Source organism: Haliotis rufescens, unplaced genomic scaffold (genome assembly GCF_023055435.1).
Source record: "Haliotis rufescens isolate VD_foot unplaced genomic scaffold, xgHalRufe1.0.p SCAF_13, whole genome shotgun sequence".
Taxonomy (NCBI): Eukaryota; Metazoa; Mollusca; class Gastropoda; order Lepetellida; family Haliotidae; genus Haliotis; species Haliotis rufescens.
This window is the reverse complement of record NW_025963813.1, coordinates 35,814,615-35,830,226: the sequence shown is the minus strand read 5'-3', so window position 1 is coordinate 35,830,226 and position 15,612 is coordinate 35,814,615. Positions and strand designations below refer to the sequence as shown.

At 44.9% G+C, this 15,612-nt stretch overlaps 1 protein-coding gene across 1 annotated transcript in view; it reads left to right on the top strand.

Annotated features, from left to right (window-relative positions):
• LOC124117731 overlaps positions 1-15,612 on the top strand; it is a 60,314-nt gene that overhangs the window by 30,794 nt on the left and 13,908 nt on the right. The window contains exons 13-25 of the mRNA XM_048394488.1: positions 189-323; positions 450-547; positions 2,648-2,834; positions 4,757-4,861; positions 5,293-5,509; positions 7,288-7,463; positions 9,456-9,673; positions 10,011-10,101; positions 10,559-10,727; positions 10,858-11,064; positions 11,830-11,973; positions 14,558-14,760; positions 15,403-15,493. Coding sequence (XP_048250445.1) covers positions 189-323; positions 450-547; positions 2,648-2,834; positions 4,757-4,861; positions 5,293-5,509; positions 7,288-7,463; positions 9,456-9,673; positions 10,011-10,101; positions 10,559-10,727; positions 10,858-11,064; positions 11,830-11,973; positions 14,558-14,760; positions 15,403-15,493 — 2,041 coding nt within the window. The remainder of the gene's footprint in view (positions 1-188; positions 324-449; positions 548-2,647; positions 2,835-4,756; positions 4,862-5,292; positions 5,510-7,287; positions 7,464-9,455; positions 9,674-10,010; positions 10,102-10,558; positions 10,728-10,857; positions 11,065-11,829; positions 11,974-14,557; positions 14,761-15,402; positions 15,494-15,612) is intronic.

Below are 15,612 nucleotides of genomic sequence, written 5' to 3'. Positions count from 1 at the left end.
AGACAAACATGGCTGCAAATAATATGTTATTATATGATAAATTTGGCAGTCCACTCAAAGATTGTATTCATACGCAGTCTATTAAGTTGCGACCCCATGTGCATATTTATCGGATTGTGATACGAGTACAAGTATATGATAAGGAAACATCAACAGCTTGACTTACTATTTATGGCCTTGGGTTTTAGGCAGAGGATGAAGACGCACATCTGCTACCAGAATGCAGCCAAAATGGCGGAGTGTTTCCAGGCATGGCGGAGGGAGTTTGAGAAGCGAGTGGATGAACAGACAGCCAAGAGATTCTGGTCCAACCGTTGTGCCAGGTGAGCTAACATGTTAATAATATGCAAGATAGGTGTTTAAACTACATGTTCAAAGAGGAATTGTTAACTTGCATTCTTGTCTAGGACAGTGACGGAATTGTGAAGTGAGGTATTTGGTGTTGCTAGGAAGGCGAGCGTCACATGGCAGCTGGTGTGTCGGAAGCGACGTCTGCGGAACACGCTGGAGGAGACGGAGCCCTTGAGGCAGCTGACCCTCATGCAGGGTGAGATACGCAGACCTTTGTGGTGTAGGGGGAACATGACTGCATGGTGTTGGGGGAACATGACTGTGGTGTTGGGGGAACATGACTGTGTGGTGTTGGGGGAACATGACTGTGTGGTGTTGGGGAACATGACTGTGTGGTGTTGGGGGAACATGACTGCATGGTGTTGGGGGAACATGACTGTGGTGTTGGGGGAACATGACTGTGTGGTGTTGGGGGAACATGACTTCATGGTGTTGGGGGAACATGACTGCGTGGTGTTGGGGGAACATGACTGCGTGGTGTTGGGGGAACATGTCTGCATGGTGTTGGGGGAACATGACTGTGTGGTGTTGGGGGAACATGACTGCGTGGTGTTGGGGGAACATGACTGCGTGGTGTTGGGGGAACATGTCTGCATGGTGTTGGGGGAACATGACTGTGGTGTTGGGGGAACATGACTGTGGTGTTGGGGGAACATGACTGTGGTGTTGGGGGAACATGACTGTGTGGTGTTGGGGGAACATGACTGTGTGGTGTTGGGGGAACATGACTGCGTGGTGTTGGGGGAACATGTCTGCATGGTGTTGGGGGAACATGACTGTGTGGTGTTGGGGGAACATGACTGCGTGGTGTTGGGGGAACATGACTGCGTGGTGTTGGGGGAACATGACTGTGTGGTGTTGGGGGAACATGACTGCGTGGTGTTGGGGTAACATGACTGTGGTGTTGGGGGAACATGACTGTGTGGTGTTGGGGAACATGACTGTGTGGTGTTGGGGGAACATGTCTGCATGGTGTTGGGGGAACATGACTGTGTGGTGTTGGGGGAACATGACTGCGTGGTGTTGGGGGAACATGACTGCGTGGTGTTGGGGGAACATGACTGTGTGGTGTTGGGGGAACATGACTGCGTGGTGTTGGGGTAACATGACTGTGGTGTTGGGGGAACATGACTGCGTGGTGTTGGGGGAACATGACTGCGTGGTGTTGGGGGAACATGTCTGCATGGTGTTGGGGGAACATGACTGTGTGGTGTTGGGGGAACATGACTGCGTGGTGTTGGGGGAACATGACTGCGTGGTGTTGGGGGAACATGTCTGCATGGTGTTGGGGGAACATGACTGTGGTGTTGGGGGAACATGACTGTGGTGTTGGGGGAACATGACTGTGGTGTTGGGGGAACATGACTGTGTGGTGTTGGGGGAACATGACTGTGTGGTGTTGGGGGAACATGACTGCGTGGTGTTGGGGGAACATGTCTGCATGGTGTTGGGGGAACATGACTGTGTGGTGTTGGGGGAACATGACTGCGTGGTGTTGGGGGAACATGACTGCGTGGTGTTGGGGGAACATGACTGTGTGGTGTTGGGGGAACATGACTGCGTGGTGTTGGGGTAACATGACTGTGGTGTTGGGGGAACATGACTGTGTGGTGTTGGGGAACATGACTGTGTGGTGTTGGGGGAACATGACTGTGTGGTGTTGGGGGAACATGGCTGTGGTGTTTGGGGAACATGACTGTGTGGTGTTGGGGGAACATGACTGTGTGGTGTTGGGGGAACATGACTGTGTGGTGTTGGGGGAACATGACTGTGTGGTGTTGGGGGAACATGACTGTGTGGTGTTGGGGGAACATGACTGTGTGGTGTTGGGGGAACATGACTGTGGTGTTGGGGGAACATGACTGTGGTGTTGGGGGAACATGACTGTGTGGTGTTGGGGGAACATGACTGTGGTGTTGGGGGAACATGACTGTGTGGTGTTGGGGGAACATGACTGTGGTGTTGGGGGAACATGACTGTGTGGTGTTCGGGGAACATGATTGTGTGGTGTTGGGGGAACATGACTGTGTGGTGTTGGGGGAACATGACTGTGTGGTTGTTGGGGGAACATGACTGGTGTTGGGGGAACATGACTGTGTGGTGTTGGGGGAACATGACTGTGTGGTGTTGGGGGAACATGACTGTGTGGTGTTGGGGGAACATGACTGTGTGGTGTTCGGGGAACATGACTGTGTGGTGTTGGGGGATCTGTCACCATGGTTACATACTTGGTGTTCCTGTGATGTCTCTGTATAACAAAACACCTGTTACCATGGTTGCATATGTGTTGTTGCAGTGATGTTCCTGCGCTGGGTGGAGGCGAAGAAGAAGGTGGACCGGGAGAAGCAGGAGGCAGCGGAGATGCGTACCATGTTGCAGAGGTGCCAACTACGTAGACGCTTCAACACATGGAAAGCCACCACGCAGCTGGCCCTCACCATCAAACCTATGGTGCAGAGTCGACACCACAAGCTGGTCACACAGTAAGTAGATGGTGTTCAGTGCCATGTTTCATACTAAGTATATGGTGTTCAGGGCACCTTTTCACGCTTATTGTATTGTGTTCAGGGCACCTTCTCACGCTTATTGTATTGTGTTCAGGGCACCTTTTCACGCTTATTGTATTGTGTTCAGGGCACCTTTTCACACTTAGTGTATTGTGTGCAGGGCACCTTTTCACACTTAGTGTATTGTGTTCAGGGCACCTTTTCACACTTATTGTATTGGGTTCAGGGCCACATTTCACACTTAGTGTATTGTGTTCAGGGCACCTTTTCACACTTAGTATATTGGGTTCAGGGCACCTTTTCTCACGTAGTGTATTGTGTTCAGGGCACCTTTTCAGGCTTTTTGTATTGTGTTTAGGGCACCTTTTCACGCTTAGTGTATTGTGTTCAGGGCACCTTTTCACGCTTAGTGTATTGTGTTCAGGGCACCTTTTCACACTTAGTGTATTGTGTTCAGGGCACCTTTTCACACTTAGTGTATTGTGTTCAGGGCACCTTTTCACACTTAGTGTATTGGGTTCAGGGCCACGTTTTCACACTTAGTGTATTGTGTTTAGGGCACCTTTTCACGCTTATTGTATTGTGTTCAGGGCACCTTTTCACGCTTAGTGTATTGTGTTCAGGGCACCTTTTCACACTTAGTGTATTGTGTTCAGGGCACCTTTTCACACTTAGTGTTTTGTGTTCAGGGCACCTTTTCACACTTATTGTATTGGGTTCAGGGCCACATTTCACACTTAGTGTATTGTGTTCAGGGCACCTTTTCACACTTAGTATATTGTGTTCAGGGCACCTTTTCTCACGTAGTGTATTGTGTTCAGGGCATCTTTTCACGCTTTTTGTATTGTGTTCAGGGCACCTTTTCACACTTAGTGTATTGTGTTCAGGGCACCTTTTCACGCTTAGTGTATTGGGTTCAGGGCCACGTTTTCACACTTAGTGTATTGTGTTTAGGGCACCTTTTCACGCTTATTGTATTGTGTTCAGGGCACCTATTCACGCTTAGTGTATTGTGTTCAGGGCACCTTTTCACGCTTATTGTAATGTGTTTAGGGCACCTTTTCACGCTTAGTGTATTGTGTTCAGGGCACCTTTTCACACTTAGTGTATTGTGTTCAGGGCACCTTTTCACACTTAGTGTATTGTGTTCAGGGCACCTTTTCACACTTATTGTATTGGGTTCAGGGCCACATTTCACACTTAGTGTATTGTGTTCAGGGCACCTTTTCACACTTAGTATATTGTGTTCAGGGCACCTTTTCTCACTTAGTGTATTGTGTTCAGGGCACCTTTTCAGGCTTTTTGTATTGTGTTTAGGGCACCTTTTCACACTTAGTGTATTGTGTTTAGGGCCGCGTTTCACACTTAGTATATTGTGTTCAGGGCACCTTTTCACTCTTAATGCATTTTGTTCAGGGCCCCTTTTCACACTAAATAGTTTGTGTCTAGCGACCCATTTCACACTAGATATATATTGTGTTCAAGGCTCCATTTAAAAAGTTGATCCTAGCGCTACAACTATCATAGTTTATCATAGCCTTACATCCGCCATAGCTCTAAAACTGTTTTGTGGAACGGGCTCTTAACACATGCAACCCTGTTCCTGCAGGGCAGTGCAGTTGTCGGTGTGAAATAAGGTTGTCATACATGAAGCACATGCTGGACATTTCCGCCATTTCGAGTGTGATATGCCTCCCTGTCACTGAGAATGGTTTCACACCTAGTACGTGGAGTCAGGTCCTGGTTTTCAACATGAGTAAATGTGACGCCACTGCCACCACTGCTGTGCTGTCATAGTGAGTTGCCTGTATACATCTGACTGAACTTTACTTTTTCATTGAATTTGTTCTGACTGATGTTTGCTGTTACATGTGTTCTCACGATCATTTCTCGTGCAGGTGCTTCCAGGCTTGGCAGCAGTTGGCAGTTCACAAGCGGCAGTGTCGACACAGTCAAGATGACTTCCTCAAAACCTGCTTGCAGAAGGCCCTCAACAGATGGAGGTAGATAGGACTTTGTGCAAGTCTAGATTATGCTGTAACTTTCTTGTTATCCCTTGCCACGAAGTGGATGGGTGCTGTCCGTCTGTCCATCCTTCGGTCCGTCACATTTTCGTTTCCGGAGCAGAACTCAAAAAGAGAGATATCTTAACCAAACTTGGCACATAGATAGGCCTAGTGGTAAACTGGTGCCTTTTGATAGATTGGGATTTTTGAAAGATTTATTTTTCGAGTTTTCATGGCAACAACTTTGACTTGGCGGTAGTACACAACCGGGCATATCATATTGGTGGGGGATATGAGTATTTCATGCTTGTTAAATTGTCCTTCTTGATACTACAACTGAAATAGCTTACAATGAATGGTGTAACCTTTAAGAATAGATCAGTTTCAAGTGGCATGTCTAATATTCTAACTGTCCACGCCCCTGACAGACGTCAGTACAAGGTACACAAGATCGAGCGGCAGATCAAACACAGGATAAAGACTGGCGTGGCCCTGGTGTGTCTGGAGGAGTGGAACTTTGTCATCCGACGCAAACATGCAGCGCAGCAGTTCCACAATGCTTACCTACAGCGAGACATGTTTGCACACTGGAGAGATCGCACTAGTAGAAAACTACAGCAAGAGGCTGAGGCTCGAGAAGAGAAGGTGAGTTGTCTCCCCCTATGTACAGCACAATTGTTTTCTACATCACTAACTATAAAAACCTGAAGCTAATATTTTTTTTATCAGTTATGTATTGGAGAAAACACGCTTACGAGGTTTTGGTAGACAGAGCATGCCCTGGGGAGAGGGAAAAACCAAGGGGGCCAAGCCCCCACGGTTTTTCCCGACCCCCAGGGCATGCCCTGTCTACCAAAACGGAGGGAAAGTGTTTTTCCATACTTATAAACCGGAAAAAGAAACTTAAAACAACATTTATCAACATTTTTATGTTTCGAACATACTTTCCATGAACCTTAGGAAACGGGCGTAAAATATCTGTTGCTGGCGTAGGGATCTTGAAAAGGACATTCTAAAAACCAGTGTGGCTTATCAACACCTCTGTAGCCTCGTGGTACACTCACTGGGCTACAGATATGAAGGTTGCAAGTTCAAACTTCGGGAATATAAAGAAAACATTTGTCATTTAATTTTACATTTCATTACATGTTACAATCTGAACGGAAATTACATTAATAAAATACCCAGGACATTATATAAAATCCCTGGGATATTATAGCAAATATGACTTGAATATCCTATAAAATCCCAGGGACATTACAATGTCCCTGTTTATGAGATTTAACATGACTGGAAAGTAAAACCTCACAATAGGTTTTAATGCCTATAGAAAGAAGTCTCTTACTTAATAGCGATCCCAATGAATAGGTTTATAAGTTAAAGTAAGCCTAAAAGGAAAACCCTAGTACACCCATCTTCCCGTGGCAAGAGAGTTAACTGACTTTAAAAGTCCAGTTTCCATCCTTGCCGGACTAGGCTGGAATTCCTTGGCTCAATTGTAGCACCACCAGTGGCTATTACGAGTTATGTCCTTTCTATGCCTCTCCTATTGACCAATCAGATTCAACCTCTCGTATCACTTGCATTTGCTTCAAACAAAACAGTGGCGCCCAGTCAAGACGATCTGATCGATAATCAATATCTATATTGTGATAAAATGAGTCTTACATCACGAAGTGCATCAAATCACGTGAGCACCTTGATTAAAAACATGAAAAGATTTAGAAAATATCTGTTGACAACGAGTTAGTGGTGCACATGCTTTGAAAATGCTGCAGTCGACCGAAAATGCCAGCCAAAATGTAACTCGATAATACCAGCCTAGTTCGGCAAGGGTTGAAACTGGACTTTTTTAGTCAGTGAACTCACTTGCCTCGGGAAGATGTAGTACACCAAACTATAATATATACAATTGGGAACGTATTGGTTATCAAAGGATAAGTTAAGGACAAGCAAACGATGCTATCTGGTTCTTCAAACTGGGAGCTTTTTTCTCAAACGTCTGTACAGTAAGATGATTTACAGTGATGTTATTAGACGTGACATCGCCACTTCCGGTCACGTGGTAGCTATGGGAGGGTACATGCCACACAACTGGTTGGTACAACAATTTCTGCAGCCAGGACCTCTCGCAGCTCCGTCTTCCTTGTCAAGAACAGCAGTATAAGCATTAAGATAGTAATGCAGGATAAGTATCCAAATGTAAAAAAAATATTTAGATTTTACTAATATTAATTGTTCAATGGCTTCTGGAAAGACACTCTCCTTGAGTTTACCTCACTCAGATAAGATGAAGTTGAAAGATTTGTACAAAGAGAAGGTAAAAGTAGGATGTCAACATGGTGGCCGTGTTGCACGAGGGAACAGACATGTTTTGTAATGAGTATCTCAAGCTTGTATACACAGCTTGTTTCCGTTGCCAGGAGCGACGCGAGAACCTGAAGAGCTACTACTTCCACCTGTGGTGGTCAAACGTCCAGGAGCAGACAGTGGACACGGAGGACGCCATCATGATGCTGCATCAACGGCAGGCCCACAACCGCATCCGCCGCACTTTCCACTGGTGGAGGACGCACCAGCAACACACGCGCAGTAGCAGGTACGTCCTTGGCATCTGTGTCTAGTGTTCGCAGGCTTAGACTCAACTGCTAGTGACTTGTGAAACTCTTGACATCTAGTTAGGTTATGATATGATGGAGATTATTAGCCGAGTGTTTCTGTATGGTAAATATCATATATTAGAAAAGAATATTGTATCCTGCGAGCCCTTGGTGATAATAGTAATCTCTCTATTATATAATGTCATTTTTAAAATAATCAGTGTGTTAGACGTTGGGTAGGCTTCTGGTGTTTCTACACAGATCTTGTTCTAGCAGCAACAAGCTCCCACAAGTCGGGATAATATTCAACTTACCAAGAATATCGACCCGTGAAGATTCCGGGGTAGAATAGGTCTTCAGCAACCCATGCTTGCCGTAAAGGGTGACTATGCTTGTTGTAAAAGGCGAGTAACGGGATCGGGTGGTCAGGCTCGCTGACATGGTTGATGCATGTCATCGATCCCAATTGCGTGGATCGATGCTCATGATATTAATCACTGGATTGTCTGGTCCAGACTCGATTATTTACAGACTGCCGTCATATAGCTGGAATATTGCTGAGTGCGGCGTTAAACAACAAACCAACCAACCAACCAACCAACCAAGAGTATCAATATACTTCGCTGTTTGCTGATTCCAGTTGTTTGATGGTGTGTGTTGGGGTGGTGTGTGTGTGTAATGGTGTATATGTGTGTGCGTTGAGGTGGTGTTTGTGTGATGCTGTGTAATGATGTGTGTGTTTGTGTTGTGTGTGTAACGACGTATGTGTGTGTGTTGCTGTGTAATGGTGTGGTGTGTGTAATGGTGTGTTTGTGTCATATATGTAATGGTGTGTGTGCATGTGTGCGATGATGTGTAATGGTGTGTTTGTGTTTGTGCTGTGCATGTAATGGTGTGTGTGCATGTATGCGGGGATGTGTAATGGTGTGTTTGTGTTTGTGTTATGTGTGTAATGGTGTGTGTGTGTGTTGCAGGGCCTACTTCCAAATGCTGTGTATGTGATGGTGTGTGTGTGTGTGCGTGCGTGCGTGCGCACGATGATGTGTAATGGTTTGTGTTATGTGTGTAATGGTGTGTGTGTGTGTTGCAGGGCCTACTTCCAGATGCTGTGTAGTGGTGTGTGTGTGATGCTGTGTAATGGTGTGTAATGGTGTGTGTGTGTGTGTGTGCATGTGTACTATGATGTGTAACGGTGTGTTTGTTATGTGTGTAATGGTGTGTGTGTGTGTTGCAGGGCCTACTTCCAGATGCTGTGTAGTGGTGTGTGTGATGCTATGTAATGGTGTGTGTGTGTGTGTTATGTGTGTTATGTGTGTAATGATGTTTGTGTTATGTGTATAATGGTGTGTGTGTGTGTTAGTGATGCTGGGTAATGGTGTGTGTGTGTTGCATATGTAATGATGTGTGTGTGTGTGTGTTTGTGTTATGTGTGTAATGGTGTGTGTGTGTTGCGTATGTAATGATGTGTGTGTGTGTGTTGGTGTCATGTATGTTATGGTGTGTGTGTGTTTGTGTTATGCGTGTAATGGTGTGTGTGTGGTGCAGGGCCTACTTCCAGATGTTGTCTAGTGGTGTGTGTGTGATGCTATGTAATGGTGTGTGTGTGTGCATGTGTGCAATGATGTGTAATGGTGTGTGTGTGTTTGTGTTATGTGTTGTGCTACTTCCAGATGCTGTGTAGTGGTATGTGTGTGATGCTGTGTAATGGTGTATGTGTGTGTTTTGCAGGGCCTACTTCCAGATGCTGTGTAGTGGTGTGCGTGTGTTTTTGTGTGTGTAATGGTGTGTGTGTGTGTGTGTGCGTGCGTGTGTGTGTGTGTGTGTGTGTGAGATGCTATGTAATGGTGTGTGATGCTGGGTGTGATGTGTGTAGTGGTGTGTGTGTGCGTGTGCGTGTGTGTGTGTGTGTGAGATGCTATGTAATGGTGTGTGATGCTGGGTGTGATGTGTGTAGTGGTGTGTGTGATGCTGTATAGTGGTGTGTGTTGCAGGGCCTACTTCCAGATGCTGTGTGAGAGGACATTGAGAACGGTGCTGCTGGAGTGGCATCTTAGCACGGACAGCTCCCTCACCGATGCTGTGCACCAGTTCCGCGAGGACATCGGACTCCCACCTCTAGATCCAGATCTATTCCAGGACAACGAGACAGTACTTGGGAACTTGTCCGAGGGGTCCGTCGCCAGCAGTAGCGGATTCCATAGCAACAAAGGTAAAAGTCTATCAATAGGTTCTGACAAATGAACTGCGAGAGTTGGATAGAGGATTAACTATAGTCATAGAAATATTTGGGTGTACTTTAACTTCTTCTTTTGAGTAGAATTTATACCACGTGAAGAGAACTGTTCAGGGATGGAAAATAGCAATTGTCTCCTTGTCTAGGGCTTGGAAATTTCAGGAAAGACTAGTGTCATTTTCTTGTGGACTACCACTTTTACCATCAGGCAACTCTATAGCAGATCGTATTTGTGGACTAGTGAAAACACAAATAAATTCATGGTCCTGCTGTTGGAGTTCTGTGTTGTCATGTCTTATGTCTCTCGTTACAGAGCTGTCGTTATGGCCGGACTTTGATAACAATATTGACAGGGGATCAGAGAGCCCAAGGTCTACATCATCTGTTGGGCTTTCCTTCCGGAGGTAGTTACACTTGAAGCTAGCAAAAAGGTTGATTCACTAATAAGTCTGTGGGGATTCCAGGTTAGAATTGTCCCCAGCAACCTGTTCCCTATGGCATGAATCATTGCTCATAATATCAGTCACTGGTTTACCCATGAAGATCTGGGTTAGAATTGTCCCCAGTAACCTATTCCCAATGGCATGAATCAGCATCAATGCTTGTCGTAAGAGGCGATTAACGGCATCGGGTGGTCAGGCTCACTGACAGGGTTGATGCATATCATGGTATACCAATTGCATAGATTGATACTCATGACTTCAATCACTGGATTGTTTGGTCCAGACTTTTTACAGGTCGATGCCATATAGGTGGAATATTGGCGTGGCGTTAAACGACAAACAAACAAATAACATCAGTAACTGATGTGAGTGTGAGCTTGTTTCCTGCTTGATGACAGTGTCCTTCTGTTCTCATCAGGTTGATGTCCAGAGCTGGCAGCCAGGACAGAGTCTGGGGAGAGGATGACCGGTCCCTCTACGGGAGCAGCCAGGACAGGGCGTGGCAGTCGGGAGAGGACAACCGGTCTCTCTATGGTGGCAGCCTCACGGTGTCCGAGGAGAGATCTCTCAAGCGGGAGATGCTCAAGGTAGAGCAGTAAACTGAGGTCTGACACATGTCATTTCATGATTTGCGTTTTGGGATCTGGAAATTTGTTCATACCACCAATATACTGTGCTGTTAAGATATCCTAACTTTGTCCACTTGCTCTTTCTCAGGTCCTGGTGACAACGGCAGTAACTCGACTGCGAATGTGGCCGGTCAGTTCGGTCTTTGACCAGTGGCTGGAGTTCACAGCCAGACAGAGGGAGCTTAAGTCGCTGTCGTCGCGGTTACAGCATCTGCACGATCACACCACGCTGGCCGTCTTCCTCCATGACTGGAAGACCCAGCTTGCTGCCATGGTCAAAGCTAATACACATTTTGTAAGGTTTTCTCCACTACTCGTTTAACCTAAATCTTAAAATAAAATATTTACAGAAATTATGATAGTACAGTGGTCAATAACCAAGTTGAGTTGATGAGAGAGTGAGATGCATGACAGCCCTGCATCTGTATCATGTGATGGAATCATCTGGAGGGAGACATTTCACGGGTTCATAAATACGTATACATGTTGATGAAAAACAGCTATTGACTCCAGTAGAACTTTCTGGGCCCCAAACGGGTCACTCAGACATGTTGGTCCCCCATTCCTGTGGTCAAGGTTGGTTGGTTGGTTGGTTTGTTGTTTAACGCCGCACTCAGCAATATTCCAGCTAAATGACGGCGGTCTGTAAATAATCGAGTCTGGACCAGACAATCCAGTGATTGATATCAAGAGCATCGCTCCACGCGATTGGGATTGATGACATGCATCAACCAAGTCAGCGAGCCTGACCACCCAATCCCGTTAGTCGCCTTTTGCGACAAGCATAGTCGCCTCTTATGGCAAGCATGGGTTGCTGAAGACCTATTCTACCCCCTGTGGTCAAGGATACACAAGTTAATTATCAGAGGCAACACTAGTTGTGGAAAACTGATTATCTTTAAAGTCAAGTGATAGGGACGTGAGGACATTTTCTGTCAATACACCGAATCCTGGTTTTTCCATCACTTAAAAAAAGCATGAGGTATTGTGGACCGGTTCTAACCCAGATAATATTTAGTGTTTGAGATAATGTAGTAACAATTGAATCATGTTTATATAGAACAAAATCCTGATGAGGAAGTCTGTGAGAGCCCTGGCGGAGTACAGGCAGCAACGCGCTGACAAGAAGACGTTGTCCAACCTTGCCGGACGCTACAACCAACTCATTGTCTACAAGCAGTACTTCCCTCTGTGGCTAGCCAAGGTAAGTACTAAAATAGAACATTCACATACAAAGTTACACAGTTTTTGTTATCGACAAATAAGAGTGTCTGTTTTTGGTAAGCTTATGAACTGAGGCCATTTATGACTGATGGATGTCAAATGTACCCTACGCCATGTAAGAATCATGTGCAAGCCCTAACATTGCCTGCATTAATGCAATCTCATTAAAATCAGACCTTAGTTCTCGCTACCGCTAAACAAAGATCTGAAGACATCCCATTAGGGGTCACGTCAGAACAACCCTTCATCCGACCAATCAGTGCGTCGCTTACCAGATTATGAAAGTGACAGTCGGAATGTGATTTCTAATCATGCAATCTCGAAAACTTTAACATGGGGTATTCCTAACGATAATTACGGGTTTAATGACTGAATCCTTACAATCTAGACCATCTAATAGCCATTCCAGATTGTTTTTTTGTTCAGGTTTCAAATTTGTAATCGAGAATTTGTTAAAATATGTTTTGAAGCATAGTCACCAATTTGAAATTTGTGCCGTAAAGCACGAGAAAGCTGCCTTCTGATTGGTCATTCCATTGGTCGGTCAAAGTTCGCGCAAGGTCGGTCTGACGTGACCCGTAATGGGATGTCCTCAGATCTTTGTTTAGCGGTAGCGAGAACTGAGATCTGATTTTAATGAGATTGGGATTAATGCAGTTGGTAGACAGCCACATGGCTATGGTACATGCTGAACACATTGTCGAGTGAGACACATTGCTGGTCGTACAATGTAAGCTGAGCCCCCATTGCTTGATGACTTCCCTCTCAAGGGAACCAGGCCTTGACTTCATTCCTTGGTTAAAATTAGCAACAACACCACACAGCAACTGTATATATCTGTGATGATGGAACAGAGTGTTTATGATTTTTTAAAATTTCTACAAAATGGCATATTCTTGTTAAATTGTTTACTAATCCTGCATTATTCCTTAATGCATTTACTGCTTACCTTGCGAAGACAGCGCCTAGTGATTGTCCTTTGTGAAAAAAGATAATAAAAGGGTTAAAAATTCATGATTTATTTTTGTTTATTTGCTGGTTGTGAAAATAAATCTAATTTGAAATTTTGTAATGTTCATACTGCATTTTAGGTCTTACGACTAATATATAGCATGCTGTATTTTAAACAACGTTTACCATGTTTACAGACTATCATCAATTATTTAGACATGATAGAAGGATACAGACATGAATTTTTTGTGTGGATAAAATAACCCACTTAAAAAGCCTTGAAAAGCCTTGATAAGACCTTGAATTTTAGTGTTCCATATCTGAGTGAACCTTCATCTAATATCTTTGACTTGCTCTTCCACTGTTTACAGTACATGTCTGTCCAGTAGACAGCAGGTCAATTTTGACCCATCTTCCTGAGGCAAGAGAGTTAACTGACTATAACATTCCAGTTTCCACCCTTGCCGAACTAGGCTGGTATAATGGAGTTACATTTTGGCTGGACTAACGAGTCTATGCATAGTCCAATCTGAATCGCGCAACGAAAATCGAAATCCGGTTCGTAAACGATGGCAGGATTTGCAAAGCATGTGCAACGCCAACTCGTTGTCAGCAGATATTTTCCAAATCTCTTCATGTACTTAATCAAGGTGCTCACGTGATTTGATGCATTTCGCGATGTAAGACCCGTTTTATCACAATATAGATATCGATTATCGATCAGATCGTCCTCACTGGGCGCCGCCATTTTGTTTGAAGCAAATGCAAGTGATACGACAGTTGGAATCTGATTGATCAATAGGAGAGGCTTAGAAGATACATAACATGGTAATAGCCACTGGTGGTGCTGCAATCGAAGCCAGTAATTCCAGCCTAATTCAGCAGATTGGAAACTGGACTTTTAAAGTGGGTTAACTCTCTTGCCCCGAGATGATGATTTTGACCAGATTGTAGTCAGATTGTAAATTGAATGTTCAAGGGAATACAATAAGTTCCTCTGATACTAGCTATGCACCAGATTTGTTTGTCTGTGGTTATATGATACTGCGTGGTGTCAAGCTGGGCAGTGGATAGGGCACTCTGGAATGTCTGTTGATGCAAGGCAGTTTCGTCTCTTATAACACCGAGACCATATACAAATACTACAAATACTGTCCTGGCCAAACACATTTGAGTGCACTCAACCAAACTTGTCTCGTAATACCTGGTCTCTGGTAATACCGTATTCGACATAATAAGCGCCCAGGGCGCTCTCAAAATTAGAAATAGGGGGCTCTTATTAGAATATTATTTTGGTGAAAAACAACAGAGTTGAAGGATCGTAAATTTCGTGTTTTTTGCTGACAGCCTGAAATGTTTATATATGACAGATATATTTTTCCAGAATTTAATTTCCCATGATTAAGGATGCATATAACATGCATATTATACGCGAATACATAAGTCTTGTGTACATTGATCAATTGGAAGGGGTGCTAATTGGGATTGTTCACTAGCCAATATATTAGCAATTATCGCCGTGGGCGCTTATTACGTCGAATAAGGTACATCAGTTTTTATTAGGTGAATTTACTGTACAAGGTTTGATGAGACTCTGGCTACTTATCCCACAGACTCAGGATCGACAGCACCAGCACAACATCCTCCACCTGTGGGCCAACACCACGCCTGAAGAGCAGCAGTTGCTTCCCTTGGAACGGAGTCTGACACAACAGTTCTCTCGACGGACGCTGCGACTCTGCTATGCCATCTGGTCACTCAAGTTCCAGTTCGCATCCAAAATAAAACATGCCTACCATACAGGACTGCTGAGAAGGTGGGTGCAGTGGGATCGGGGGATGCACTGAAATGGGAGCAAGGTGTACAAGAGCCTAAGGGGCACATGTAGCATACACTGAGTTACTTAGAAGGCTCTGTATGGCTTCATCCCAGTGGGGATTCCGGCTGGGAACTGGCCTCATGGATCCTATGCTTGTCTTAGAACTGACTGGATCAGGTGGCCCAGCTTGGTGACTGCATTGATTGTGTGTTGTTGTACAATGGTGGCTGGGGAGGTTGCTCCTGATTCAACCCCTTTTTTCAGAACCAGACTCCATTTCAGTTTTTGTCCACTGGTCCTTATAATAACATATAGCAAAGCCCTTAAAATGGGCCAATTTCTACTAGTCCTTAGGATACCTTTACTATTGGGCAGTTTGGTAAGGGCTACAGGACAAGTGCCTATTTCTAAAGCTGTTTTTACAGGCAGGCATTAAACATGAAACATTGCAGGAGAAATAAAGCTTCTGAGGTGCACCTTGAAGGGCACAGAGTGTCATGAGGGATAGTGATGTAAAGAAGAAGAAATAGGTTTCATGGTTGCATGTAGGAGGTGCATTTAGTTGGAATCTCTTGGGCTATTTTCTTGCCACCCACTGATTAAGGTGTTGAGGTGTTGATATTCTGTTTGTGTGTTCAGAGTGCTGGCTGGCTGGCATGAGTGGAGCAAGCAGCGCCAGGAGAGGAGGGACAAGTGTGAGACGTTCAGACAGACTCGGGTCACAGCACTGGTCAGTTGAACACAATATAAACACTATACATGTAAGATCAGAGTTACGTTCAGACAGACTCGGGTCACAGCACTGGTCAGTTGAACACAATATAAACAATATACATGTAAGATCAGAGT